Source organism: Sapajus apella, unplaced genomic scaffold (assembly GCF_009761245.1).
Source record: "Sapajus apella isolate SASKATOON/1434 unplaced genomic scaffold, GSC_monkey_1.0 scaffold46, whole genome shotgun sequence".
NCBI lineage: Eukaryota > Metazoa > Chordata > Mammalia > Primates > Cebidae > Sapajus > Sapajus apella.
In genome coordinates this window covers 301,987-328,016 of record NW_022436986.1, presented here as the reverse complement: position 1 = coordinate 328,016, position 26,030 = coordinate 301,987, and the positions used below count along the sequence as shown (strand labels likewise).

General features: G+C 47.1%; 1 protein-coding gene across 5 annotated transcripts; it reads right to left on the bottom strand.

Moving 5' to 3' along the window:
* Positions 1 to 897: 897 nt before the first annotated feature.
* Positions 898 to 25,816, bottom strand: PHF24 (PHD finger protein 24). 5 transcript variants are annotated; one of them, XR_004257418.1, is made up of 9 exons: positions 24,953 to 25,380; positions 11,735 to 12,116; positions 10,881 to 11,066; positions 7,499 to 7,577; positions 6,684 to 6,889; positions 6,187 to 6,347; positions 5,790 to 5,888; positions 3,211 to 5,471; positions 898 to 2,029 (listed from the first exon to the last, which is right to left on the bottom strand). XR_004257418.1 is itself a non-coding variant. In XM_032239920.1 (8 exons), exons 2-8 carry the CDS (start codon positions 12,110 to 12,112, stop codon positions 5,375 to 5,377), a joined length of 1,206 nt encoding a protein of 401 aa, XP_032095811.1. In that variant the 5' UTR covers positions 12,113 to 12,116; positions 25,617 to 25,816; the 3' UTR covers positions 898 to 5,374. The 5 variants fall into 5 exon arrangements, 4 of the variants coding, with proteins under 4 accessions (XP_032095811.1, XP_032095813.1, XP_032095810.1 ...); XM_032239920.1 differs by lacking the exon at positions 24,953 to 25,380 and adding an exon at positions 25,617 to 25,816 and having other exon boundaries at positions 898 to 5,471; XM_032239922.1 differs by lacking the exon at positions 24,953 to 25,380 and adding an exon at positions 25,617 to 25,816 and having other exon boundaries at positions 898 to 5,471; positions 5,790 to 5,885.
* Between the last annotated feature and the right edge of the window lie 214 nt (positions 25,817 to 26,030).

Below are 26,030 nucleotides of genomic sequence, written 5' to 3'. Positions count from 1 at the left end.
CTGGCCCATACAGCAGTGGTTCCTTTGAGGTGTGCTTTGAGAGGAAGCACAACAAAGTGGCTAAGAACATGTCCTCTGAAGGCAAACCGCCTGGTTCCCCCACTTCCTGTGTGATTGTGTAACCTTGAGAAACATGGGCTCTCTGTTCCTTTTTCTCACCTGTAATAAAAAATCTCATAGGGTTATTGTGAAGATTAATGACTCTATGCAAAGCACTGCCAAGTGCGTAGTAAGTGCTCAAAAAATGTTAGAAACTACTTGTACTCTGGATCCCCTATGGTTTTGGAGGTAGAATATCAGCCTCTGATCCACAGCCTAGAGATGCTTTCTCACCTACAGGTATTGGCTCTCTTCTCACCAGATAAAAGGGATGAAGGGGATCTCACAGTCCTCCAAATGCATCTCCAATCTTAGTTTTCTCAACCCTATCATATTACATTAAAGCAATTTGTCAAAATGGGGAGGAAACACTCAGACCAGGAGAAAACAGCCAATGAGTTTTCCTTACTTTTAGCTCAGGAGGAACTGGGAAGTGTCTAAAACTGGCCCTGGGGCCTGGCATGGAGGAGAGAGAACACATAGCAGACAGCCTTGGAGACCTTATGACCTCATCCTCATTTTCTCTGAAAGCTCTGGCTCCCTGCTTCAGTGTTTTATCTGTGCTGGATACAGAAATATCAGTATCTCTGTATCGGTATGTGTGGTGCCCCTACCTCCACCCATCTCTTGATTCTTGGGAAGGTCATGGCCAGGAGAGCTCTAGAAAGTCACAGCATGTTGTATCCTTTCTGGCGGCCGCAGCTGCCCCTTTCTTATACTCAGACCCAGGAATTGGTCAATGATGGGAAACCACACAGAAATGGCAGGTTCCCCAAACAACAAGAAACAGGAAGCTGATAGAGCATCACAGTCGCTTTATTATGATTTCTACTGTGCCCAGCCTCAGGGCATCAGCTCCTTCTGGAGTGCTGTGAAGGCTGGGTCACGCAGAGGAGCATGCAGCTGTAGAGATGGGGAGACAGGGCTTGGGGACGTTCCCCTCAGCTGACTGTCAAGTTACCTTCTTCAGAAAAGCACATGGGAAGGGCATGAAGGACCAGAGCGCATTGGATTTCCCAGTGTTACTCAAGTGTTCTCAGAGTCCCTCTTACAAGCTTGGGTTTGGCTGGGAGACAGATCACAGGCCAGTCCTTGATGGCAGGAGGCTAATCTTGAAGGCCTTTGTGTCACCATGGCTATGGAAAGGCCTGGCTACTTATAATTTGACGTTCTCAACTGTGGTCATGCCTACCCAGTGCTATAGAAACTGAAAGGTGACTGAGCTTCTTAGTCACTGGCCCAGACCAGAGCTGACCCCCTTTCCATGGGCCACTGGGGCATGTGGCCCAGAGGGAAAAAGCTTTTCCTTAGTGCTAGTAGAAATTCTGTAATCTGTTTATTTTCTTTTCAAGGTTGCCAAAAATAGTGGCAGCAGAAAAGCAACAGCAGAGAAAATGCCCAGTCCCACCCCACACCAGGGCTGAGCTGTCAGGAACAGGCATGATGCATGAATATCCCCCACTCCAGGAGATCTTGCCATTGTCTGGGTTGCAGCCAGGGGCCCAGAGAGATATCCTGGGCAAATTCAAACTAAGTGGTAGGAGAAAGTAGCAATTTTTCCGATAAGAGCATGAAATAAGGAAAAGAAAAAAAAATTAAAAAAAAAGAAAATAGGAATTTTATTTCACTGTAAATAGAGGAGGTCTAAAAAGGGACTGTGGTGACAGGTACTGCCAGGATGTCCCAAAGTTCTGGCATCAGAACTGTTCTGCCTTTTAGGGCCATGTGTCTATCTGTCTTCACTCTGATGGTCTGAAGGGAACATGCTTGCAGGATCACTAGAGTCAGCTACCAGTTCTCAGTCCTGCCTGAAGTTTCTCTTGGCTCTGGGATGGGCCTGGCTGGCCTGTGGCCCTGCCAGGCAGCTTCTGCTGACCTCCCCTCTTGGCTTTTGGGTTTCCTGGCACCACTCTGACTGAAGCTGTGAAACCTGCAATGGTTGAGGTTGTGCTTTAGGCTATGGGTCCTGGGTACAACCCTGGGACTCACTCCCCAGTGAGGTGCCCCTCTTCCCAGGTAGTTTAATTCTGTGCTTTTGATAATCGTGACAGAAATAAGGGGATCCTAAGAATTGGCCACTTAAGCAAGGTCAGGGTGACATCCCATAGGGAGCAGTAGAGGCCAGAAAGGCCGGTATCTGCCCTGCTAGCCCCAGGTGCTTGCACTGAGGGCAGAAAGAGGCAATGTCCTCATGGTTTCTACTATGGCTGTCCTCAAATGAAGAGGGGAACTTGAGGGTTAGGTCAGTAACTAGGAGTAAGGGGACTGCTCCATCCCTGGGACACCCTAGGGGCCCTTGCTCAAGTGTTCTGTTGGGGAAGGCTGGGCTCAGGAGAGGAAGCCAAGGGGCAGACTTGGAGAGATCTCACGGCCAGGGCCACTGCCTCAGGTGACCCTCGGACCCCGTAGCTCCACCGCATCATCCAGCTGCCCCTTCGTTGACAGCTGAACATGGGGAAGAGGAATGCCAGGTGAAAAACACTTAGGGAAAGTGGCCTTCAGAGGAGCCTATCTGTAACTCAGGCCTTCGTTGGTTGGAAACACTGATCTCAAATTTGGGTAGCCAAGAAGAAAAGACTGAAATATTTTCTCATACCCTTATTGGAGCCTGATGCTAACATTTGGACTTGGCAGAATTTTAGCAAGTCACAGTGATGGGAGAGCTTGAAAAGGAAAGGAAGTGGGCTTCACTAGGTTTCTGAACGTTTTTAACATCTCTATACATACCACAGAGGGGCTCTGGCAATTAGGACACTGCAAAGGGAGACTCTGGATGGGGGGCTGGGGCGGGGCTTCTGCAACTCTGGACTTGGGGAACAATGGCACTTCCCCTTTGGTAAAAAGTTAGATGCCTATGGAGAAGATGCCAGCTGCTCCTTTGTGCTTTTCTGTTTCCTAGGACTCTTGTGAGCTGGGAAATCTATTCTTCGCTGGGGAAGTGCCCCCTGGGATCTCTGTTGCAGGCCCTCACCCAGGAAGATTGCTATTCTGGAACAGGGCGAAAGGTGATCCCAAATGGGCCTGCACCTGTTGTGGAAGAACTCCGGGGCTGCTTTGCCAGGCCCTGGAATATGGCAGGCCTGACCTGGCCCACCGACTCTCCTCACTCACCAGCGGAGAGCTAGAGGCAGCAGCTCCAAAGAGGTAGGCATCACCTTGATCTGTGAAAGATCAGAGAACAAGACGGACTTCTAGTCCCTGTGACTGATGAGGCAGGAAAAAATGCTGTTCAGCTCTCAAAGCCCAGAGCTTGTCTTTACTCAAAATGCCCTGTGAGATTGAGCAGCCCAAGGCCACTGGCACAGAAGATGATTTGCCAGGAGAGTAGGTAAGAGCCCTTGTGCTTAATGTGCTTTAATCTTCTCAGTGCAAAACCCCAGGCCTGGCTGCTTCAGATGCAGTTCCTGGGCCCAGGAGTCTTGCGCTTTCTTTTTTTGACTAGACAGAATAATGGCCCCTCCTAAGGATGAGTCCTGGGGGATGGCTAAAGAGTATTTCCCAAAGCTGTGGGCCACACACCTGAGCCCAGATCCATCTCCTGTCTGCTTTATTTCAGTCCCAAATAATCCAACCCCAGCAGCTCACCACCCTGCTTCCAGCTCAGGCGGTTCCTACATCAGGAGACTACACAGGGCTCTCGCCAAGCCCCTGGCTGCAGCTCCCTGGTTTCCTGAAACATTCAGCACTGAGCGGTGTGTGCTTTCTTCTGTATGCACCTGATTTAGCACAAGGGCCTCGAGCAATAAAGATGTGTTTGCTTCTGCATGACTGCGCTCCACTCCCTTTTGAATAACTCTTGGTAGTCAGATCTGGCTATGCCTAAGTCATTGGGTTGGAAATAGAAGCCTAGAACCTGGACCCCAGGGCCAGGATGAGCCATAACACGCAGACTGGAGAATTTGAATTTGATGAGTACTTAGGAAGGATGAGGGTTGCTGGGCTTGGAGGCCAGGCCTGGTGCTCTCGTGGCAGCCTCTGATTGTCCCAAAGGGCCTCCCATGCCAGGCCCAGGCCCTAGCCTGGTGAGGAAGGACATGTGGTGAGCAGCGAGGAGAAGCTGCCACTCGGGCCATGCATGTCTCAGTGGCAGGGAGAAAGGGAAACCTTTCCTTCTGTAAGGCTTTCCCAGGACCTTCTCTGCAGAGCCTCTTCTTAAACCCCAGCCTCTTATCCTCTTTGTCAGGATGGCTGAAAGAGTCCCTGTTCAGGGCTCTGCAGAGCTGCTCTTTCTTGGGCTGTGGATGGTGTCTACAGTGAGTTGAGCTGAAATGAGGAAGCACGAGCCCCATTCTCTCCTCTTCCTCCAGAGTGTGCTCTCCTCAGTCTCTGTGGTCGGTGACTTGGGTGAAGCATCTAACACAGAGGGCTGTGGCTCCCGCCAGTGTGTTTGTTCCATTCAGGCCCCCTTGGCCTGGGCCATGGACTACCATCTGAAAAACAGGGGCCAAGAAGGCTCACCTCGATTTTTGACTATCCTGCTAAAGACTTGTGGACTCAGGTGATCTCACTGAGAGGTTCCTAGAATCCTGGGTCCCTGGGAAAGGCTGCCTCCCCTTCTTCTAGTCAGGATTCCCTAGGCTAGTTGCCTTCCCTGTCACCAGGAATTGGAATTTAAATAAATAAAGGGCTGAACTGCAGTGGTGATGTTTAACAATTTTCCCTACTCAGTACAGCCAAGGTACACAATGCATGCTTGCTAGTAACAGTGGCTCACCGCAGAAGGGATTTTCATGGGGGAAGTGGGGCCTGTTAGCATCTCCAGGATCTCCAGGCAGGCATGCGAGTCTGACATGCCCTCTTATTAAGAATCACTTGGCCAGAGAAATCAGAACTGGCCAGAGAAATCAGAACTATTGGAAGTCAGAACTGGCCAATTGAAGGGATGAGTAAAGACCCCCTCCTCTATACGAGGGGCTTCAGAAAGGGACTTTGGTCCTTTCTCAACCAAAAAGAACCAGGCTTCTGAAGGCATGGACAGCTGGGCAGTATGTGCACACCCATATGCCTGTGGTGGCAGGTCCCATCTATGATGTGGGGCAGGGGCGGTCCAGGAGAGGATGCTGCCACACTACCAGGGCTTCTCCATGTGGCAATGCATTCACTGCCTCTGTTGTGAGGGGAATGGTGATTTCAGTGTCATAAAGCTTAGTGACGAATTAAGACGCTGGCAGTGTCCCAACCCCATGAGTCTCAGTGCCAGAGGTTGGTGGGGGAATGGAGAAAGGAAAGGGGGAGAGGATGTCACTGTCCTCAAACCAAGCTTCTCTGCTCCATGTTATCCTGGGGGTTTCAGGTGAATGGCTGCACTGTTGGGGCGAGCAGCCAGGATGTAGAGGACGTTCTCTTGCAGGAAGGTAGGCCAGTCCACAAATCTGCAGTGGAAGCAAAGAACAGAGTTGTGATGCTGGTTTAAAGATGTGTGACCCCTGATCCCAGGGGCAGCATGGCTTGGCTACACAAAACTCAGGGAAACCTTGGCTCATGCTTGACCTGGTTATGGCTGGTTGTGCTACCAAGCCAACAGACCAGCTAGCTGTCCCTACAGACTTGGGTCGAATGTGCACTCTTGGAGCCTGGTTTCATGGCTGGGCACTTGCTGTTTTGGAGTGGGAATGGGTAATGCCCTCTCTTACTTGTGTGTCTTAGGGGGGTGTTCAGAGAGTACACATTTGTGAGGAGGTCCCACTTACCTGGACTCCTGCTCTGTGGGCAGCAGGCTCTTGTCCTGACTCTTGCTGCTGCTGCTGGCTGGGCTGCTATCTGCGATGGGACCCACATGGCTGATGCTGCTGGGTGTGAGGACACGTGGTTAGGAGTGCGGTAGTGAAATGCCTGGCCCCTCCTAAACTCTGGTAAACCCATGGCTCTGGATGTGCTCATCCAGGCTTTTCTGACATGTAGCAAGACCAACTTGAAGGTAGAGGCTGCCCTATGCCCTGGCCTGTAGGCATCACCATCCTCTACCTAGTGCACAGGAGGCTCCTCTCCAGTTGTTGGCAGGGGGAGCAGAAAGGTACAGAAGGGCCACTGGCATGGAAAAGGGAGGCGGAGAGGCTGAGCGGGGCCTGGGACTGGTAAGGAGCAGACCTGACACTGCAGGAGGGAGCCTCTGGGAACCGTTTGCAAAACCAAGAGTGCTGGGCCCGGCGGCACTCCGCCTCACTGATGGTGCTCCCACTGCCCTGCGCCAGGAAGGTGGCTCGGGCTCGTTCCCGCTCCTTCACTGTCAGAAGCCTCAACAGAGAGTTCTGGAGAAGAAGAGACAAGATCTTAGAGTAAAAATATCTTGTAAACTGCCAAGACATAGAGAATCCTACCTCCATTACCGCCTTTGCCACCCCCCCTTAGAAGTTGTCCAGAGCCTTTCTGGTAGCACCAACATTTCCAGTGTGGTCCAGGGCAAATCAGTCTTCCTTAGGCAGTTTCCTCAGCCTGGGCACTGGATCCGCAGTCACTGGTATCAGCCCATTCCTGATACTGGTCCCTGCTCGGGCAGGACCCAGTGCTCCCCTGACCTGCCCAACATGCCTCCCAGGCCCTTTTCACCCAGTATCCCAGGACCATTTGCCCTAGCTGGCCCTCACCTGGGGACGCAACTGCTGCAACAGCAAGAGGGACTCATGGGACAAGAAGTCAGGCCACTCTATGTGGCCTCGATGTTCAGGGTCCAGGGCAGCAAACTGGCGGGCCGCCTGCTCTTCTTGCTCCTCACTCAGGGCCCTGTCACGGTCCCCCCGCTTTGCTGATTGGTGGCGGTAGCGCAGGAAGTCCTCCAGTGTCAGGGAGCAATCTGTGGGAGGCCATGCCCATCATTCCTCAGCCTCAGGGCATCTCCATCACCTCCAGGGCACCCTTGGGGTCCCCACACCCACAGTTCTTGCTGAGTCTCTGCCTCCCATGGCCAGGGTCACCCAGGCTGTAACGGGGTGGGTGCCTCTGCTGGCCAACAACTCAGGAACAGGGACCCATTTACCCTGTACCCACTAAATATGGAATACTCCTTTCATGGTTCATCCTAGAAAGCATGAAGGAGTAGGCCGGGTGCCATGGCTCACGCCTGTAATCCCAGCACTTTGGGAGGCTGAGGCAAGCAGCTTACAAGGTCAAGAGATTGAGACCATCCTGGCTAACATGGTGAAAACCCATCTCTACTGAAAAATACAAAAAAAATTAGCTGGGCCTGGTGGCGCGCACCTTTAGTCCCAGCTACTCAGGAAGCTGAGGCAGGAGAATTGCTTGAACCTGCAAGGCGGAGGTTGCAGTGAGCTGAGATCGCACCACTGCACTCCAGCTTGGCGCCTGGCAACAGAGCAAGACTCTGTCTCCAAAAAAAAAAAGTAAGCATGAAGAAGTAATCTGCCTGACCCCTCTCCATTCAAGCAGCACCACCCAACCTTACCAGGGATGACTTTACACCGCTGAAAGGTCTCTGTGAGGCTGTACATTTCCTCCTCAGTAAGCAGCAAGTTGATGTTGTCCTGAAAATGAGAAACAGCTGAGATGGTGGCCACACAGGCTCATAAGAAAGGCCAAAGTCAAGAGGGATAGAAATAGAATTTCAACTGGAAAGCAATTCCAAGATCTAATCCCAGCCTCCTATTCACAATCAATGAGATTGAGGCTCCAGAGAGGGGAAGGAACTTGGCCAGAGTTGTCTTTACTCTGGTGCAGAATCTTCCCCAAAACCCAGATATCCTGACTCCAGCCCTGAGTCCCTTTACTAAAACAGTGGTTTCCAATGTATCCTCTGAGCTAACCTAGGGATTTCTTGGAAGTGCCTTAGGAAGCTGCTGCAGGGAATAAGGGGGCTAGTGAGTGGGCAGGTTGTGGATCCCTATCTCCATCAACCAGAGTGGCTCCATCTTCATCCCTTTTATCGACTTGGTTTCTATGTTAGGCTGTGCTAAAAATGTATTTTAGTTAAAAAAAAAGTTTAATCCTAGCTCTGCTCCAAGTGGGTTGTATCACTTTAAATAACTCTAGAATGGTTTGAAAAGATGCCATCATTACAAGGCTCCTAAAGCCAAATGAGTTTTTTGTGGTGCCACAGAAGTTTTAATTCCAAAGGAGCACCAATACCTTATTTTGTTGACATTACCATACAGTTTTTAAACTGTCAAAGATCCTTTCTAGTACAAGGTTACTTTCTTCATCTAAAATATCAGCAAAGTACAAGAGCAGATATTTCATGAGTACTCATATGTGGATTTCATAAAGAACTCAAACCATTCTTTTTCTTCCGTAACACTTTAAAAAAATTGATATATAATAGTAGTATTTTTCTTTCAAACCATACTTTCAATAAACGCCTGCTGAGCACCTAGTATACACTGGGCACTTCAGTGGTGTCTAACACTGTGAGATGTTCAGTGTGGCTGGAGTTTGGTGTACATGTGAGTGCGTGTGTGAGGGAAGGAGGGAGCATACTATGAAGTACCTCCAATACCCTTCATCGAGCCCCTTAAATTAGGCCTTTATTCTGAGGGCAAAAGGGAGGCACCAAAGGGTTTTCAAGTGGGGAGTGCCGTGGTCAGATATCTGGCTGCTGTGTGGAAGATGGATTAGAGGGGCAGAGTCTGGAGGTGTGGAGAGCAGTTGGAGCCTGCTGCAACAGTCCAGGCAAGAAATGATGAGCGGCTAAACTGAGACATGAGAATGAAGAAGGGAAGAGAGATGTGAGAGATATTAGAGGCAGCATCAACCAGGCCTGATGACTCACTGGATGTGAGGCATGAGGGAGAGAATGAATTGGGATTGATAACTGGGGCATGGTATTACTATTCACAGAGATAAGGAGTGGCGGAAGAGCAGGCTTGGGGGCAAAGATGAGCTCATTTTTGGGCATGATAAGTGTGAGGTACCTGTGAGATATCAAGGTGGATAAGTGCAAGAGACAGGAAATTTAGGTCTGGACACACAAATATAGGAGTCATTAGTGTTTAGATAGTGGCTGTAGATGAAGTCACCCAAAGAGGGTACAGTGAGAAAAGAAGAGTGTTAAACAACAGAACCCTGAGAAACATAGGACTGAGACAACAAACTAACAAAGGGCATTGAGAAAAATGGTCAGAGACACAGGCTGGAAGACAATCAGTAGAGAAAAGGGTCCTGGATAGCGAGCAAAGACAGCTGCATAATGTGGGAGGCAATGTTAACGGTGGTTACACGACTGAGGTGGGATTTTATTGACTTTCTATTTTCTCTCATCTCCATATCTTATGTAATAATTCCCATAAAAATCCTTAAATCCTAAGGAAAAGAGAGAGGAATAAAGAAGTAGTAAATACTTCAGAGAGATCAAGTAAGAAGGTGCTTCAGAAAAGGTGAGTGGACTTGACAATTAGGAGGTGACTGGTGACCTTAGGAAGGGACAATCCTGCCGGATGATGGATGCAGATGTCAGATTATAGTTGGTCAAGGAGCCATAGGAGATGATGAAATTCTTTTAAGAAGCTTGGCTGTGGGGCCAACTGCAATGGCTTGCACCTGTAGTCCCAGCTACGCAGCAGGCTGAGGCAGCAGGATTGCTTAGGTCTAGGGGTTCGAGGCTGCAGTGTTATGATCACACAACTGCACTTCAGCCAGGTGACACAGTGAGATCCTGACTCATAAAAAGAGAAAATAAAAAAAGAAGGGAAGGAAAGAAAGGAGAGGTACTTGGAAGGGAAGGAGGCTTTGTAAAAAGTCCAGCAGAGCATGGTGGCAATGATGGTAGGACTGTGTCAGAAAGCTGGGAAGGGAGCAATGTGCTCCTGGGGGTTAGGGAGGTGACACCTTCAACCCAGTCCAATAGCAGCAGCACACCTCAAAGCAGAGTGGCTGAGATGAAAGGCTGGCATCCAGAGGGGACGACAGGCACCAGAGAAGGTCGCTGGTAGAGCAGGGTCTGCTGCGGTGCACTCCAGGGGACAGGTGTTTAAGTGGCTGAAAATAACTGTTCCATAACAGGCCATAGAGAAAGCATTATTTGTTAGAAAGTGGCACATTTCTTCTTTCATCTAAGCAGCAGGAGGGGGGATCAGCGGGTGCTCCTCACTCTGAAATCAGTAAATAATGATGATATCTGCAGGAAAACAGATCAATAAGGCAAGACTTGAACTCTATTCAGGTGTAGTGAGAAATGGATATAAATCTGGCTTTCAGTGGAAACCTCAGCCTCTGTCCTTCATTAAAAGTTATAAGGCATTTATATATAATTTTCGAAGTTCTGAATCAATAGAGCTTTGTCATTTAATTCACATAATAACCACTTTAAAGAGGAAGAGCAAATGCTTGTAAGAGTCAGGTGGCAGGCCAAGTGAGGATCTCAGGCCTAGCAAGTTTTCCTATGATGAAATCTACCCCTATTGGAAGCAAGCTGGTTATTATCTCAGGTTAGTTTTGAGATGGATACAGTGAATGACAACTATAGACTATTAGAGAAAGAGCTGCAGAATTCCAAGCAGAATTACTTTTGAGTAATCAGGCCCCAGTCAATCTCCCAGCTCAGAGGTTTACTATTGGGGATGATTTTTCTACCTTCACATTGGGATGTGTACTATCAGCATCAAGGGGAGTAGAGGCCAGGGATGCTGCTAAACATCCTACAATGTCCGTGTCCCCCCAAACAAAGAACTAACCAGCCCAAAATGTAGTGAGGTTGAGAAACCCTGTCCTAGCTCTAGGTCTCTTGTGTGTACCACTGGCAGATTCTTTATGTCACTGCCTAAAAACAAGTGTTCTAAGACCAGGCCTCCAGGAAAAGTGCCAAGTCCTCTGCTGTCCCTGTGGTCCAGACTTACACAGTAGTGGCAGCTCCAGCCTGTTTCCGTATGGGCCATCTCCATCACCTCCGCTGCACTGTCTCCTTGGATGTAGCCCATACGGCGCAGGCAGCCATCATGGAAAACCCTGGTGCAGATTCTGCACGGGAAGAGGCTCTCAGCTGTCCAGACCTCACAAACATCACACATCTCATCATTGACAACCTGCGGAAAGATGGCAGGAGGAAATGGGGATGTGTAAGCATAGGCAGCAAGATTCCAAGGCCACTAAGCACAGAGCTACCTGCATGGGGCTGAGTCTTCCTGGATTAGCCTAGAGGAGTGGCTCCAGCTGAAGCCATTGTTCAGGATTTCTTTCTGGAGGTCAAGAACCAGGAGGTTCTTCCGGCTGCTCAGGCCTTTGTGACCATGTTTATGAGCAGGGAGCTACTGGCACTTTTAGAAAGAACAATCTGTTGTGAGAGATTGTTCCAGGCATTGCAGGACATTTATCATCCCTGCTTTTCTTGGTACCAAACACCAGTAGACACCTCGTGTTGTGACCTCCCCAAACTACCCCCTCCCAAATTTCCAAATGCCTCCTACAGGGGGAGTGCTATCCATGGTTGAAAACTCATGGTAGTGGGGGAGAGGGGGTGGGTCGACAGAAGACCTACCATAGCATCATTCTTTATCATCTATTGCCCCAAGCCTTTAACTAAGATGAATCCAGGATAAAACAAATATTGTATCCTTATAGAAGAAATTCCAAGATTGTTTTGGACTCAGCTCCATCTTTCTGGTTTTGAGGAGCACCTTAGCCATATCCAGGCCTCCCTGTCCTGCTCCCTGGTGGGCTAAGCCTGAGGATCCTGTCCTAACTGGATACTCACAGGCTCTCTGGGCTCCAGGCAGATTTCTGGAGGTTTGTCATCATCCAGCTTCCGGATAGGGCGGATGAAAGCAGGGGGTGTGAAGCGGCTAGCCCTCTCAAACTCCTCAGGCTCCACGCCACGCCCATCTCGGAGCCTCTCCCAGGCCGCGCGGCCGGCACTACTCTCTTCCTGGATCACCGCAGTTCCTGCTTCTGCTTCTTTCTCCTCCTGCACCTCCTGGACAGAGCCCTCTACAGTGCCACGGCGGGACCCCGGCAGCTCACCTGTGCGTCGGATGGAAGGCCTGTCCCTCAGCCCATCTTTGAAGGCAGACACAGCCAGACTCACCTTCTGCACCTGCTCCACTGTCTGCCGCTTGGACATCAACACCCCCATGGCTCTGTAGACAAAAAGCAGAGGGGCACAGTTCAGCTAATGGCTGAGAATGTCAGGCCAATCAGTTTCAACCTAAGTGGCAAGTGCTGTTAAATAGTTTCTCCCTCTTCTAGAACATGGTGGGGGTGGAAAGAGCACATGTTAAGGAGTCACAAGATGTTGGTTCTACTTCTTCCCTAAATTTTATTTGTTTGTTTATTTGAGATGAGGTATTGCTATGTTGCCCAGGCTGTTCTTGAACTCCTGGGCTCTAGTGATTCCCTTGGCTCAGCCTCCTGAGTAGCTGGGATCACAGGCCTGCCACCTTGCCTGGATGACTTTGGTTCGATTTCTGACAGACCTTGCAACTTTGGTTTTCCCATCTATGGAATGAGGACTTCCAGCCCACTTCACAGGGATGTCACAAGGATAACATAAGAAAATGGGCTTCACAGTGCCTTGCAAACTGGAAAGCACTCTACGTGCATGAAATGGTATCTCTGTCTGCCTTCCTGTCCTAAAACCAATTTAGTCCAGGGGTCCTGCATCTCTGCTACTTGGAAATGGTTGGAGACTTCAGAATCCATGTTTCTCTTCTACCCTACAAGAAGACTCAAGGCTTAAAGCAAGCTGGCAGCAACACATATTGGGCCTTTTGACAGAAGAAAAGCTCCTTCAGTAAGTGCCGTGCATAATCCATCTGTGGCTAATCCTTACCAAATGCCTACTTTTTAAGTCAATGAACTCCTAGTTTTAGAGGATTCCTGAATTAGTAAGGAAACTCCACCACCCCTATCCATGTAGTCAAGGTCACACAAATACTCCTTTACCCCTTCTCGTTAGTAGCTGTGCCTCTCTGTAGGTCTGTTTATCTATCACAGACACTGGCCTATTATGAAGCTCTAAAGTACCTCTCACACTTCTAAGGCCGCACTAATGTCACTCCCATATTTTCTGCTTTAATTCTTCTGAACTGTTCAAGAAGGGTCCATATCCTTTACAGGTTTAAAAGTAACATTATCCCTGCTCTTCTCTGCAGTATCAGAGTATGGCATTGGACAGTGAGGCATGACATGGCACATTGCAAAGCTGGTCTGCTATTCCCTAGCCTGAGGAGACTTAGTGAAAGTCAGCTGGGGAATGCTTTTTCTAAGTAAAGTGGAGCAGAGTCCATTTTAGCCTTGCTTTCAATCCATTCTAATCAAGGCTTATTGAACAGTGTTATGTGCAAGGCACTCACTGCTCATCATAGGAAACAGAAGACAGGAGAACAGTCTCACCACTCAAGGTACTTAATATTAGAAACCAAAGAAGTCAAAGTGCTGAGAGTACTTAGAGGAAGGTGAGACCCACCACACTACTAGTGGTCAAAGTGGACCCTAAAGGATGCATAGGCGGTTATGCTCAGTTTGTTTGGGGAAAAAGGTGGCAGCGGGTAGGAGAAGTAGGGCCAATTTGAAGGTTACTATTATATCATAGTCCAGGCAAGAGGTAGAGGGTTTAAATGGAAATGATGATAGCAGGAATAATAACAAGTGTATTTGTTACCATGGAAATAGAATTAGGGAAATCTAGGAATCAATTGATAACCGATTGGATGAAGGATAAAGGGGAAAAGGGCAGTTTTAAATGAACTAACTAGAAGAATGGCAGTGCCAGTTACAGAAACTGGGAAATAAGAGGGATAATTAAATTGGATTTTGTACATGTTGAATTAAAGATATCCCTGGGACGTTCAGGTATTGTGTTATCCCCTGCTAAAAACTTTTAGTGCTTCCTACAGCTTTCAGGAGGAAGTCCCCACAATCAGTCTCTCTATTGTGGCCTGTGAGACCCTGCACGGTCTGGCCTCCCTTCTTTGTGTCCCAACCACAATGGCCTCATTTCAGTCTTTATTTGCTATGCTCCCTCTATTTTGGGGAACTTTGAACATTCCTCCCCACCTGACTAGTGCCTATTTGTCTATCAGAGCTTAGCTCAAGTCTCATTTCCTCAGGGAAGTCACTGCTGACTCGTCTAGGTTGGAGTCCTCACAGCACCATGCCCTTCTGCTCTGGGCACTTATCCTTGTCATTAGACATTCAATAGGATAATTACCTGATCAATGTCAGTTTCCCCTATTAGACTGTTTTATCCCACACAGTCCTTATCTCCACTGCCTAGCAATGTGTCTATTAAGCATCTAACAGAATAGATTCTTAATAAACATTTTCCAATTAGCTAATTAATTGTGGATAATTCTTTTTTGCTTTTAAAAATGAAACCTTAACACATGTACTATCTGATGACAGCCCCATCCTCCTTTTGGAAACACTGCTTGTGCGTGCCACAGTGGTGGGAACACCTATCCTGCTAGGGTGCTTGCCTTGCCATTACTGCTACCAAGAAAATCCATATTCTCGAATTTATAAACTGATTGATATGGAAAGAAAGAACCACCTCCCCGACTCCATTTGTAAATATGTTTGTAAAACTGAAGTATATGATTAAGGAACATTGACTTTAAATACTTAATACTGCCTTAAAGGGCAGTGGCACAGGAGATTTATTGAAGAAAGATTTACTGAGCAAATTCAGAAAGTCGTTTAGAGTATTCATGCCTCAGTGGATAACAAATAATAAATTATAATTAAAAGGAAAATATTTTAATCCCCAAATTCATAAAAATAAAACAAGTTACAAAAATGCTCATATTATGATCTAAATTTTGTACTTTATGTATTTTTAATCTTTTTGTTAATCTGTATTTCCTGTTTCCCCACATTGCACATTAATTAGATAATAAAACAAATCCTAGGGTTGGCAACTTGGTGACTTGTTTTTGTTTGGGTCCCCTGTTCTGTGATTCAGAACCTGTTCCTTGTTGCTTTGGGCTTTAGTTCTCTGTTAATGAGTGCATTTGGAACATATACTCATAAGCATTTAGAAAGTTCATGTTGTTTTTCATCTTCTAAAGTTCATATGACCTAATGAAGGAATCTAGCCAGGGTGGGGTGGGGATGGAGAAGAGACTATGTGTATGTTAAAGTTTTTGATGAGGCTTTGGATCCAGGGGGTTCTTGAAATGACAGGGGTGGGCCTGTAGTCCCCAGATGCTGCTCAAATGCCTCATGGTCAACTGCTGTGTTTGATGGCTGGATGGGATGCAACTCCCCAACTTACAGTGAGAGAGGCACCCCAAGAGAGAACATGCAAAACTGACACATAATCCTTCATATGTATTTTTATTATGAACAATTACATTTTCCAGAACCACTAGGTTTTTCCTTAGAAACCCTAAGGTATGTTTCTCAAAAGTTTTCAGCTGCGACCCAGAGCAAGAAATATATTTTATGTGATAACCCTGTAGACACATGTGTTCATAGATCTGCAACTGAAGTCAAAATTTACAATCATACTCTAGTACATGTGATATTTTCTATCCTATTTCATTAAAACAACCCTAACAGTGACTCTCTGAAATGATTTCATGACCCACTAATGGATTTAAATCTGCAATTTGAAGAATGTACTTCTAAAAGACAAGGGTTTAAGGAAAGCTCTGCCCTTAACTGATGTGGTACAAGATCAACAGTTTACTTAAGCTTCTCTTGAGAGTCTGCGTGGTTGGAAGATCTACCAGAGATGGACAGCTACTAATACACCTCTGACTAATACACTATTACACATCTACTAATACACTATTTTGTATTCAAGAGGCTGATGCTCTTTGACCTGTGGGCATATGTAAAAAAAAAAAATTAGCTAGGCATAGTGACACGTACCTGTAATCCCAGGTACGTAGGCGGCTGAGGTGGGAGGACTGCTTGAGCCCAGGAATTCAAAACCAGCCTGGGCAACATAGCAAGACCTCATCTCATTTTAAAAAAAATGATCGATTGATTGATTAGGGAATTCTTTTTATAGTGGCTAAAAAGATGGAAACAAGTTGGGCATGGTGGCTTGCTTTAATCCCAGCTACTCAGGAGGCTGAGGCAGGGGGATTGATTTACACCAGGAGCTTGGGTCTGTAGTGTGCATGACTGTGCCTGTGAATAGCCACTGCACTCAAACCTGGGCAACACAGGTTTTAAAAAATTAAAAAGGTGGAAACAACCTCAATAGGGAAATTACTGAATAACTTTTGATACATTCATGCTATTGAAAAAGAGAAAAAACAATTTAATTATTTATATTTAAACAGGAGCGAGGGGGTTTCACTCGCTATATTACCCAGGCTGGTCTCAAACTCTTGTGCTCAAGCAATCCTCTCACATAGCTGGGACTACAGGTCATGCACCACCTTGCCCAGCTAATTTATGAAAAAATTTTAAGGAGACAGGGTCTTGCTATGTTGCCCAGACTTGTTGATAACTCTGGGGCTCAAGTGATTCCCCCACTTCAGCCTCCCAAGTAGGTAGGATTACAGGTTCCAGACAGAGCTCCCAGCAATGATTCTCAAATGGTGAATTGGCTGGATCCTGGGGCAGGTGGGAGGTATATATCAGAAACACCAGGAGGAGGGGAGAAATAAGTGGGTTTCAAGAGCATATCAATTATATATTTATATCTGGAAAACAAATACTAAAAATGATCTCTCTTTTTGTTTTTGGTAACATAGACTACAAAAGAGTAGAGTTTGACAGTAACTTCTTGGTTCTTAGGGTTATACAGAAGGTACTAACTCTCAAATAGCTGGAGAGATCCTCCTCCCGGAGGTTATGTCAGAAGTTTTAGGGGGCCAGGCGCGGTGGCTCAAGCCTGTAATCCCAGCACTTTGGGAGGCCGAGGCGGGTGGATCACGAGGTCAAGAGATCGAGACCATCCTGGTCAACATGGTGAAACCCCGTCTCTACTAAAACTACAAAAAAATTAGCTGGGCATGGTGGCATGTGCCTGTAATCCCAGCTACTCAGGAGGCTGAGGCAGGAGAATTGCCTGAACCCAGGAGGCGGAGGTTGTGGTGAGCCGAGATCGCGCCGTTGCACTCCAGCCTAGGTAACAAGAGCGAAACTCCGTCTCCAAAAAAAAAAAAAAAAAAAAAGAAGTTTTAGGGAACAGTCATGAGACCTTTATGTTTATCAGAAAGAAAGCATACACTAGAAAAAAATAGTTGAGAAACACTTATTTGGAGATTTGGAAAAAACATACTAAATTCATATTTTTAAGAACAACTCATTAGAGGAAATCCAATGGTATGCATTTGTTTTTGGCTTTTTCAGATGTTTTAATGAAAGTTATTGAACAAAGACCAGCCAGATAGAAGGTTACTCTATAAGTGAACTTACTCATTAACAGTGAATCAGCAAGTTAGCCACAGACGTCTCCCAACGCACTGCAGATCTGCTATAACCCGTTATTAACTGTACGGATACCATGATTCTTTATAAGGATACCAAAAATAGCTATGAAGCTATCTCCGTGGCCAATTATGACATTGCAATGGTTTTGGGAGTTTATCCTTAAAGCAATTTCTATGAAGACTGAAGCTGACATCTACTAGCAAAACAAACATAAAAACAAACACTTCCCAGTCCTGATCACAGGCTCTTGTAGCACTACTATTCCTTTTCCCTGAGATGGTTCAAACTTGTGGACCATTTTATGACGGTAAGGGCAGAAGTGCAAAGCAAAACTATTCAAAGTAAACCATCAAAATCCAAACAAGACCACCCAGTCATTTTGAATTGGCATGGCTTTGACTTTGACAGTCAACTGTGAGGACACAACAGAATTCAGCTTTAAGAGTGAGTCTAAAACCCTTAACACTTAATGGAGAGGATCAAAACTGTATACAAGACACTTTGATTAAAAGTGTGTGTGCTGAAATAGCCATGATTTCAAACACCTGGGGTGTTTGAGAAATTAACAAAATCAGCTCAAATTTTTAGAGAAACAAGTGGTAGTGATTGGTGCCAGGTAAAAACAACCTGTGGAGAAAAACCTGCCTTCTCTTGTGCTGGAAGAAGTCCTAGGAAAAGGAGAGAGTTAAAAGGAAATCAAGTTGCAAAGATCCCACAAATTATACCTAATAATTACTTCTTTGGCTGGTGGGTGGGACTGGGGGTTTCTGTCTCCCTGAAAACGATGAAAAGAGGCCAAAAAGATATTGTCCCAATAATTATGTGGCTTTCAGGGTATTTGTAGTTATCTAAGGAAGGCTTAGAAAAAAAAAATCAGGAGAGAGGAGCAGGTAATGGTAAATAACAGTGAGACAAGAAGATAGAATAGGGCCATCTGACTTCATGAACTGAAAGAAATGAAAACAGCAACAAGTAGAATCTGTCTTGGGTAAGAGAATCCTGCCTAGATGTGCCCGTCAGGCAGTAAGACATATGTGAGCAGCTTGGAATGTTCACAAGACACACCCATTTTACGCAGAGCACCTGCTTAGAATTCAGCGGGATTATTTATAAGGGCAAAGTGGTGGGGGTAAGAGGAGGAGGGGCTGCTCCGCAGCAGAAGCTGATAGAGAAATAAGGAAGGAGAAGGATGCTGGAGAACCTGTATTTCCCAGCATTCTCTATAAAGATTCAGACCTGTGGAGAGCCTGAAGGGCAACACTCCTAACAGGTAGGCGTTTCCTCATGCATCCTGTTAAATATAAAGTACATTTACTGATTTTCTCTTTCTTTTTAAAATTTATATTTTCAGATCGAGGGTGGTTCTAGGGTCTCATTATGTTCCACAGGCTGGCCTCAAACTCCAAGCTCAAGTGATTCTCCTGCCTCAGCCTCCTGAGTAACTGGTTCAATCTTATTCTTGGTATGGCAATGGCGGCTGTTTAAAAGGCTCACAAGCAAGTAAAAGTGGCTGCCTGGAGGTTAGGGCTTCCCTAGGAAGGAACAAGGCAAGAAAACCTCTGAGTGGGGGGAAAGGGAAAGACAACCAAAGAGAATGGGTTGAGCAAGTGGAGAAAGGAATCTGTGTTTTGCCGAGATCAGGAGGGAGAAAAGTAGAGATGGTTCTTACTGCCTTCCACAGAGCACATGACGCTCACTTTTAATTAAAGTGTCTTTTGTATACAGGTTTCATCCTCTCCATTAAGCATTAAGGGTTTTAGCCTCTTAAATCATCATTGAATGAATGATGCAGAGATGACTGGGCAACATAAACCACTTATTTACGATCATAGTCTTCTCTCTTTATCATATTGGCCAGAGAGACTGATCTGACCAAATCTTTAAAACTCAATTCTAGAAATTATGCAGTCACCAGCTCACATCATCACATCTATTCTACTCTATTTCCCAAGAGGTGGCACCTGGACAATGAGTCAGGGATAGCAGGGATGAGAACATGAGGGTGCTTTTTCTCTGGCTACAGAAAGGAGTTAAGAAATTCTGCAATTTAGCCAGTTTCTACAATCACAATGGTAAAGAGAAGCCAGTATTACCAAAGTCAATAGTCCCCTGCATTTATGCTGTGTCCTGTGGACTATGCTGGGCCCACAAGAGGGTAGTTGCCTTAATGGTACAAGTAGAAAGTTTGAAAATGCACTTCCTTTGTCCTGGGTTTGGAATTTAGCATGAGCAGTATCTGTACATACAAGGGAAAAATTTCAAGGCAGTCAACAATTGGCTCCTGGAAGCATGTGCCTGAAGGACTGAGAGCCTTAGGGAAAGCCACATGTCTAACATAGAAGGTGATCAGCTGCAAGAGTATGGAAAATTAACAGAACCAGGGTCTGTAAAAAAAAAAATGCTGAATGCATAGCACATTCAATCCTGAACTCACTGTGAACATCAGCATCAACCCCAAGATTTTCAACAACAACAACAAAAAAAAAATCAAAAAGAGTTCTCTTGCTGGTCTTTGAGGAAATCCAAGCCCCGATTGTTCTCAGGTGACTGGCTGTTGCTTTAGGAATCCAGTGCTCCACTACAGTGCTCTTGGAGACTATTCCTACTCAGCCATTCTGTCACCTGGCAGTAGCCTACAATCTAGTATTCATGTTTGTAGACCCTGAACGGGTCTACCTGGTACCTCCCCACCTCTCTCCATTCACCCTATTTATTCAGGATGATACAGTCACAACTACACAGGGCTTTTCTGGGGTTTCCAAGGAGCAGAAAGGCTAAAGACAGTAAAACTGTCTTTCTGGCTTCAGCTCAAGACTACTAGGCATCCTGCTACTGTTTAATATTTACTGAAAGCTCACAAAGTTCTAATATATATGAGAGCAAAATTATGGCATGATCTTAGCCTCTTAGGGCCTGAGTCTTCATTAAAAGCCACAATGCTGACTTCCCAAAGAGGGAGCCACAATTCAGGAACATCACACCATCAGTGATTGGCTGGTGAGACTGCACTTAGCAAGCAGAGCTTTTCAGCAAAATGGAGAGGCACTCCCTGTTTTCTGCTCTGGTTCCCTGAAACACAGATCAACCCCCTGTAATGCAATTATTACACCTTAATTATCACCATTTACTATTTGCTGATTCTGCAAACATTTGCTGAGTGCAGCCTACTATGCATCAGGCACAAATCAGGTGCTTAATAATTGATGGTAGAATGAACAAATGGAACCTCCTTCAGCCTGTGAGAATGCAGTGAGTATGTGCATGTTCAGGGGGCATAAGTGTAGGATTAAAAAAAAAAGGTGTTGCTTGAGCTAAATTTTGAATATGAGTAGGAGTTACACCAGAGGATAAGGAAAAAAAGCATTCCAGGAAGAGGTAATAGCACACGCCAAGGCATGGAGCTATATGGGGACTCCATCATGACTTAGATGGTATGAAGCCAGCCTGGGTGCTAGATAGAAATAGGCAAGGAAATGTGTCTTCACATAAGAATTAGCATCAGCCCGAATAACTGGTTTGAGATAGTATGCTTAAAATATTTGTTAGAAGAGAATATGTATTTGAATTTCAGGGAGGAAGAAAACCCCAGAGAATTGGATTTGCTGAGGCCAGGAAGAGGGACTCCCCTGATAAGTTCCAGGGCTGACCAATGAGTGCATTGCTTGGCCTTAGGACCCAACAGGAAACTCCTTCACAACCTAAGAGCTGGTAGGTGGTGATTGTAGTGAATCATTGGAGCTTTCCCTCTGGGAGACTCCTAAGTCTCAAAAAACAAACATACAAAAAGAGAGTAAGCCAGTTAGCCCACACAGTTCTGTTTTAGTGAGAGGACCCCAGTAAGATGAAGCATTTCTCAAAACAAAACAGCCATCATATATCTAAAAGGGCTTCATAAACTGTAACATGCTATCCAAATAAATGGTTCTGTCACTATTATCACAGGAATGCAAAAATGTGGCCAGTTTACACTCAGAGTATATGGGCAAAAGTAATTTTGGAGCCGGGCGCGGTGGCTCAAGCCTGTAATCCCAGCACTTTGGGAGGCCGAGGCGGGTGGATCACAAGGTCAAGAGATCGAGACCATCCTGGTCAACATGGTGAAACCCCGTCTCTACTAAAGCTACAAAAAATTAGCTGGGCATGGTGGTGTGTGCCTGTAATCCCAGCTACTCAGGAGGCTGAGGCAGGAGAATTGCTTGAACCCAGGAGGCGGAGGTTGCGGTGAGCCGAGATCGCGCCATTGCACTCCAGCCTGGGTAACAAGAGCGAAACTCCGTCTCAAAAAAAAAAAAAAAAAAAAAGTAATTTTGGTAGGGCACTGGCAGGAGGGCTGAATGTGGCTGCCAGAGGAGGCACAGCACAGCAGCTGAGTTTCAGTGATGCTTGGGAAAAGGCACACTCCACATTGGTTCCTGTGGATATTCTGTAATGCTGTAATTTCCCCCTTACTTTTCCTACTTTTTATAGTGAATGATTAGAGAAATGTAGACTGATTCTACATGAACTCCTCAAGGGCAAGAAACTCTCATATTTATCTAGCATAGTGCCTGGCAAGTAAGCAGCACTTAGTAAATGTAAGTGTGTCTCTAAGGGGATTGCTGGAAGCCAGGGGAGGGGGGAATGGAGGGGAATGTGCTAATGGAAAAAATCATCATGTCTCCAGCTAGACACTGATGGTCTTGGTTTCTTGGTCCAAAGCTGGTAAGCAATTCCTGTCAAAATCTGGTCATTAAGATTGAGGGGTGGAGTGGATAATGATATTCCTATCAGAAATGAATAAATCAATTTGGGACATGAAGACAGCAGAAGCCAAGCAGCACTGCTGGGGAGAAGCGTGTGGGACTAAAAGATAATAGACTCTGTAGCTAAAGAGAAGGGAAACTATATTTGCATGAATGTGATCCACTTAGAAACAGGTGTAGTGGAAAAAATTGCAAGAAGTTGGGGGAATGGGCCTGGGAAGGTCTTAACTATCCATGTCTGAGGAAAAGGAATGGCAAATGTTAGAAGAAGACACTGTTAGAAAATTGGAGAATATGTGAAAGATCAAAGGTTGAGAAATCCAGACAGTAAAATCCAGACACATTTGGGTACACTCAAATGAAACTGGGTGAGCCATTCTCTCCCCTTTTATTTTCCTTTGGAGAGAGCATTTTTGAGAAGATTAAGGCCACCTGGTGACATCTTTCATACACATTCTGGAATGATTTGATTTGCAGACTCATGCTGTGACTAGAGAGAGTTAGGCAGTATTCTTAGGATTTTTGAAATCTTAATTTTTACCCAATGCTGGATATGGGGAAGGTGATATCCAAGATCCAAGATTAGGGGAGAACTTGGATCCATTTAGAGATTTTTCCAGGGTCATGAGTGGGTATGATACTAAGTACCCTCAACAAGAAGACCAATTTAGGAATAAAACCTCAATGACAAATTGATGAGCTGGAACAAATATCATATTTTCAGGTTTGGTCCCTCTGACTTTCCTTTAAAATATGCATACCTATTTATTTTGTTAAGCTGTTGAGATGGGTTTGAACTGAAAGAGGATTATAAACAACTTTACAATGGGGGGTCCTAACCAACATAAACCTTTGTCAGAGTTTACTCCACTGAGTTGTGCACAAGATAGCATCACTGAGTTAAAAAAAAAAATCGAACTAACTGGTAAACTAGGTTGTTCTGTTTTGTCACTAGCTTGGTCTCTCTTCTCACTATGTAATTCCAGGAGCCAAAGGAAGCCGCTTCTATTCAAGGAGGATTTAACTAGGGTTGGCTGTATGAAAGAAAGCAGGGAAGGGGAGCAGAAAAACCCTTTCAGAATGGCTCTGTAATGAATATCATTGCTTGGCCCTCTCACCACTCCATTTTTGGACAAGAAACCAGAATCCATCCTTGGGTTCAAAGCTGAACTCTTGGGATTCAGCTGGAAAGAAAACATCAAGGGGCAACACTATGTTTGGCGCAGACCCTTTGAGCTCCCCCTAACAGACTCCCAGTGAGCCTTCCTTGGCTCTGCACCTTTCCCACCCTCCTCTTCCTCCTCACACAGAGTCACTCTTGGACAAAAGTGTCCTGAGTGCTATCTGTGGACCATTGTCCACCGGTGCATGTAGTCAGAGGGCCACAAGGACAGTGTGGATTGTGCTTCCTAAAAGTGACCCTGTCTCTCCTTTCTTTCCTTCAAGTATTCTGCAGAAGGGAGGGTGGCCTCGGGACACTCCATTCTCAGAAGGGTCCCCCTAGATACACAGAATAAGCCCCCCAAAGACCACACCCAGAGGCCTCAATTAGGTCCAGGCATCATTAGCCACTCCAAGGCATCATGACAGTGGGACTGTCTGTGAAGGAAGCCACACCCTGAAATCTGGGGATTCTGTGGAAATCAGTTCCTGCAGCAATCTCATCTCCAGTTAAACTGTTCTCATCCACTTATTTAATCATCACATTTACTGAGCATGTACCATTGCAAAGCCCTATGCTCGGCAGGCACCTTAATGCAACTTATTAACAAATATCTATTCTTTTTTTGCCTTTCCTTAGCACTTTTTTCCCAAATAGAATTTAAAACACAGATTTTATGATTATATTTTTTATCAGCTTTGTGACCTTGGGCAAATTGCTAAACCTCTCTGAGTCTCGATGTTTAAAAGGGGATAATTTCATAAAGCTGTTGTAAGAGTTATATGAGATGTTTAAACATTCCTAGTACAGTGCCTAGCACACTGGTGCTCTATAATCCTATACATCCTTTATTCCTTCCTTCAAAGGCCTTTCCCTCCAGGACCTGTCCAAGTCAGTTATTCCACCTGATCTTACTGCTTCCTTCTGGACCAAACCCAGGGGCTCAAATCTATCTTCGCTTTAGAGGCCTCACTGGTCCTCATCCCCAGCTTAGAGCCCTGTGCACTCGCAGCAGTTTCTGCCTCCACTAAAATGCAGCGTGGAGCAACTGGGCTACCACGGAGAAGAAAAATCCGAAAGGGAAAGAGGCTGCAGCCCCAGAAGGCCCCCACCTCTGGAACACAAGTGAGGTTACATGGGGCCCTACAGGAAGGTCGAGGCCCAAGTCCTTGGAGCCGTGGGAAGTCACTCATGGTTCCCATGGCAGGATCCTCTCTCCCCAGTCAGAGGTTGCTTCCCACAGTTCCAGGGCAGTCTCGGGTCCTCCTTTTCTAGGGGGTCCTCTGGGGCTCCACCACCTCGAGGCTCCTGCAGCTCCCCTATGTTCCCAGGAGGTCTTCCATTGAGCCAGCTCCAGAAACTACCCTTGTGCCTGCTCCCACAGTGACACAGAAAGGCTCTCTGGGACCGCTGGGGCACCCCATGGCAGCAAATGCAGAGAGCGCCCCAGGAGTCCATTCCCACAGGGGGTCTTCATGGGGGCGGCTCCCCACAGCACCTTAGGGACTCCCCCAAGGGGTAGAGGCAGCAGTCACTCGGGGTTCATCCAGCTACTCGGGGGCCACCTTGGAGGCAGCTCCCACACAAGCACCTTAGAGTCCCCGGAGGACTCTCCGCGGCCGCAGACCCGCCCCTCAGGTGAGGCCCGGTCCCCGCCGCCCCCGCCCCCGCTTACCGGGACCGTCCGGGTGCGGGACACGGCTCCGGGGCCGGCGGACTCTACACCGCGGGCCCCAAGCTGCCCACGGCAGCCCGAGAGCAGGCGTGCTGGGCCGAGCGCCGGCAGCAGGCGGCGCGGGCGGAGCAGCAGGCTGAGGCGGCGGCGCGCGCGGCCCGAGCACACCCACCCGCCCCGTGGGGCTGCAGCGCGTGCACCCGCGTGAGGTGCCCTGGGCCGGCCGGTGGGCGCGCCCCGCCCCGCCCCGCCCAGTCCTCCTGCGCCTCTAGGCGAGGCCCTCGCGGCTCCGCGGGCGACTGGCGACTGGCGCGCGGGCGTGGGGCACCGTGGGAATGCGGGAGGGTGGCGGTCGGCTCTGATGAGCAGACGGCCCAGGTGCCCGTGGGCGCCCCCCATGAGCGCCCGGCACTGCGGCGCGGGGACTGCGGCAAGGACAGTGCCCGCCCGCCCGGAGGAGGCGGCCCGGTGGGGGCGCCGCGGGGCGGGGGGGCTGGGGCCGCTCGCTTCTCGCTCCTCGCGTTCCGCGCTGGGGCGAAGGCGGGGTCCTGGTGGATGCTGCCACCAGCACGTGCCTGGGGTGGAGAGAATGACTCATCCAGCATGTCCTAGCAGCCGTCCTCCCAGGGCTCCGGGCTCACGACCCTGGCACTAGGGCACTCACCTTTGCAGTACCCCACTTGTCTCTGGAGGGTCCCAATGAGCCTTCACATAGTCCTCGGCTGGCCCAGCCTACCCTCTGCGCTTTCTGGGATTATTGGTTTTCCAACCCCAGCAGCGAAGCTGTGCTGTCGTGTAACCCACTTTTTGCTTCAACCTCATACCTCAGACTATCCAAACAGCTAGCCTGTCAGGAGGCCAGCAATTCTGAGGGCTAATGTGCATTACACCAAACTACATGTTTTGAAGACGGCAAGGAAAAGATCAATTGTAAGACACCCAGCAACTAATTATAAGGAAAAACTGAAGGCGTGCAGATGATATGTCAAGAGCTCTTTAATTTATATTAATTGCATTTACATTTTTAACATACCTTCATTTTCTTGTGCATTCAATTTGTATACCTCAAATGTAATTT

Excerpts from the sequence above, each read along its gene's own strand:
- PHF24 (XM_032239920.1), bottom strand. The coding sequence starts at position 12,112 with ATGGGGGTGTTGATGTCCAAGCGGCAGACAGTGGAGCAGGTGCAGAAG. Across the intron at positions 6,890-7,498 it reads GCGGTGTAAAGTCATCCCTG|ATTGCTCCCTGACACTGGAG; the intron begins GTAAGGTTGGGT and ends GGCCTCCCACAG. Across the intron at positions 6,348-6,683 it reads TGCAGCAGTTGCGTCCCCAG|AACTCTCTGTTGAGGCTTCT; the intron begins GTGAGGGCCAGC and ends CTTCTTCTCCAG.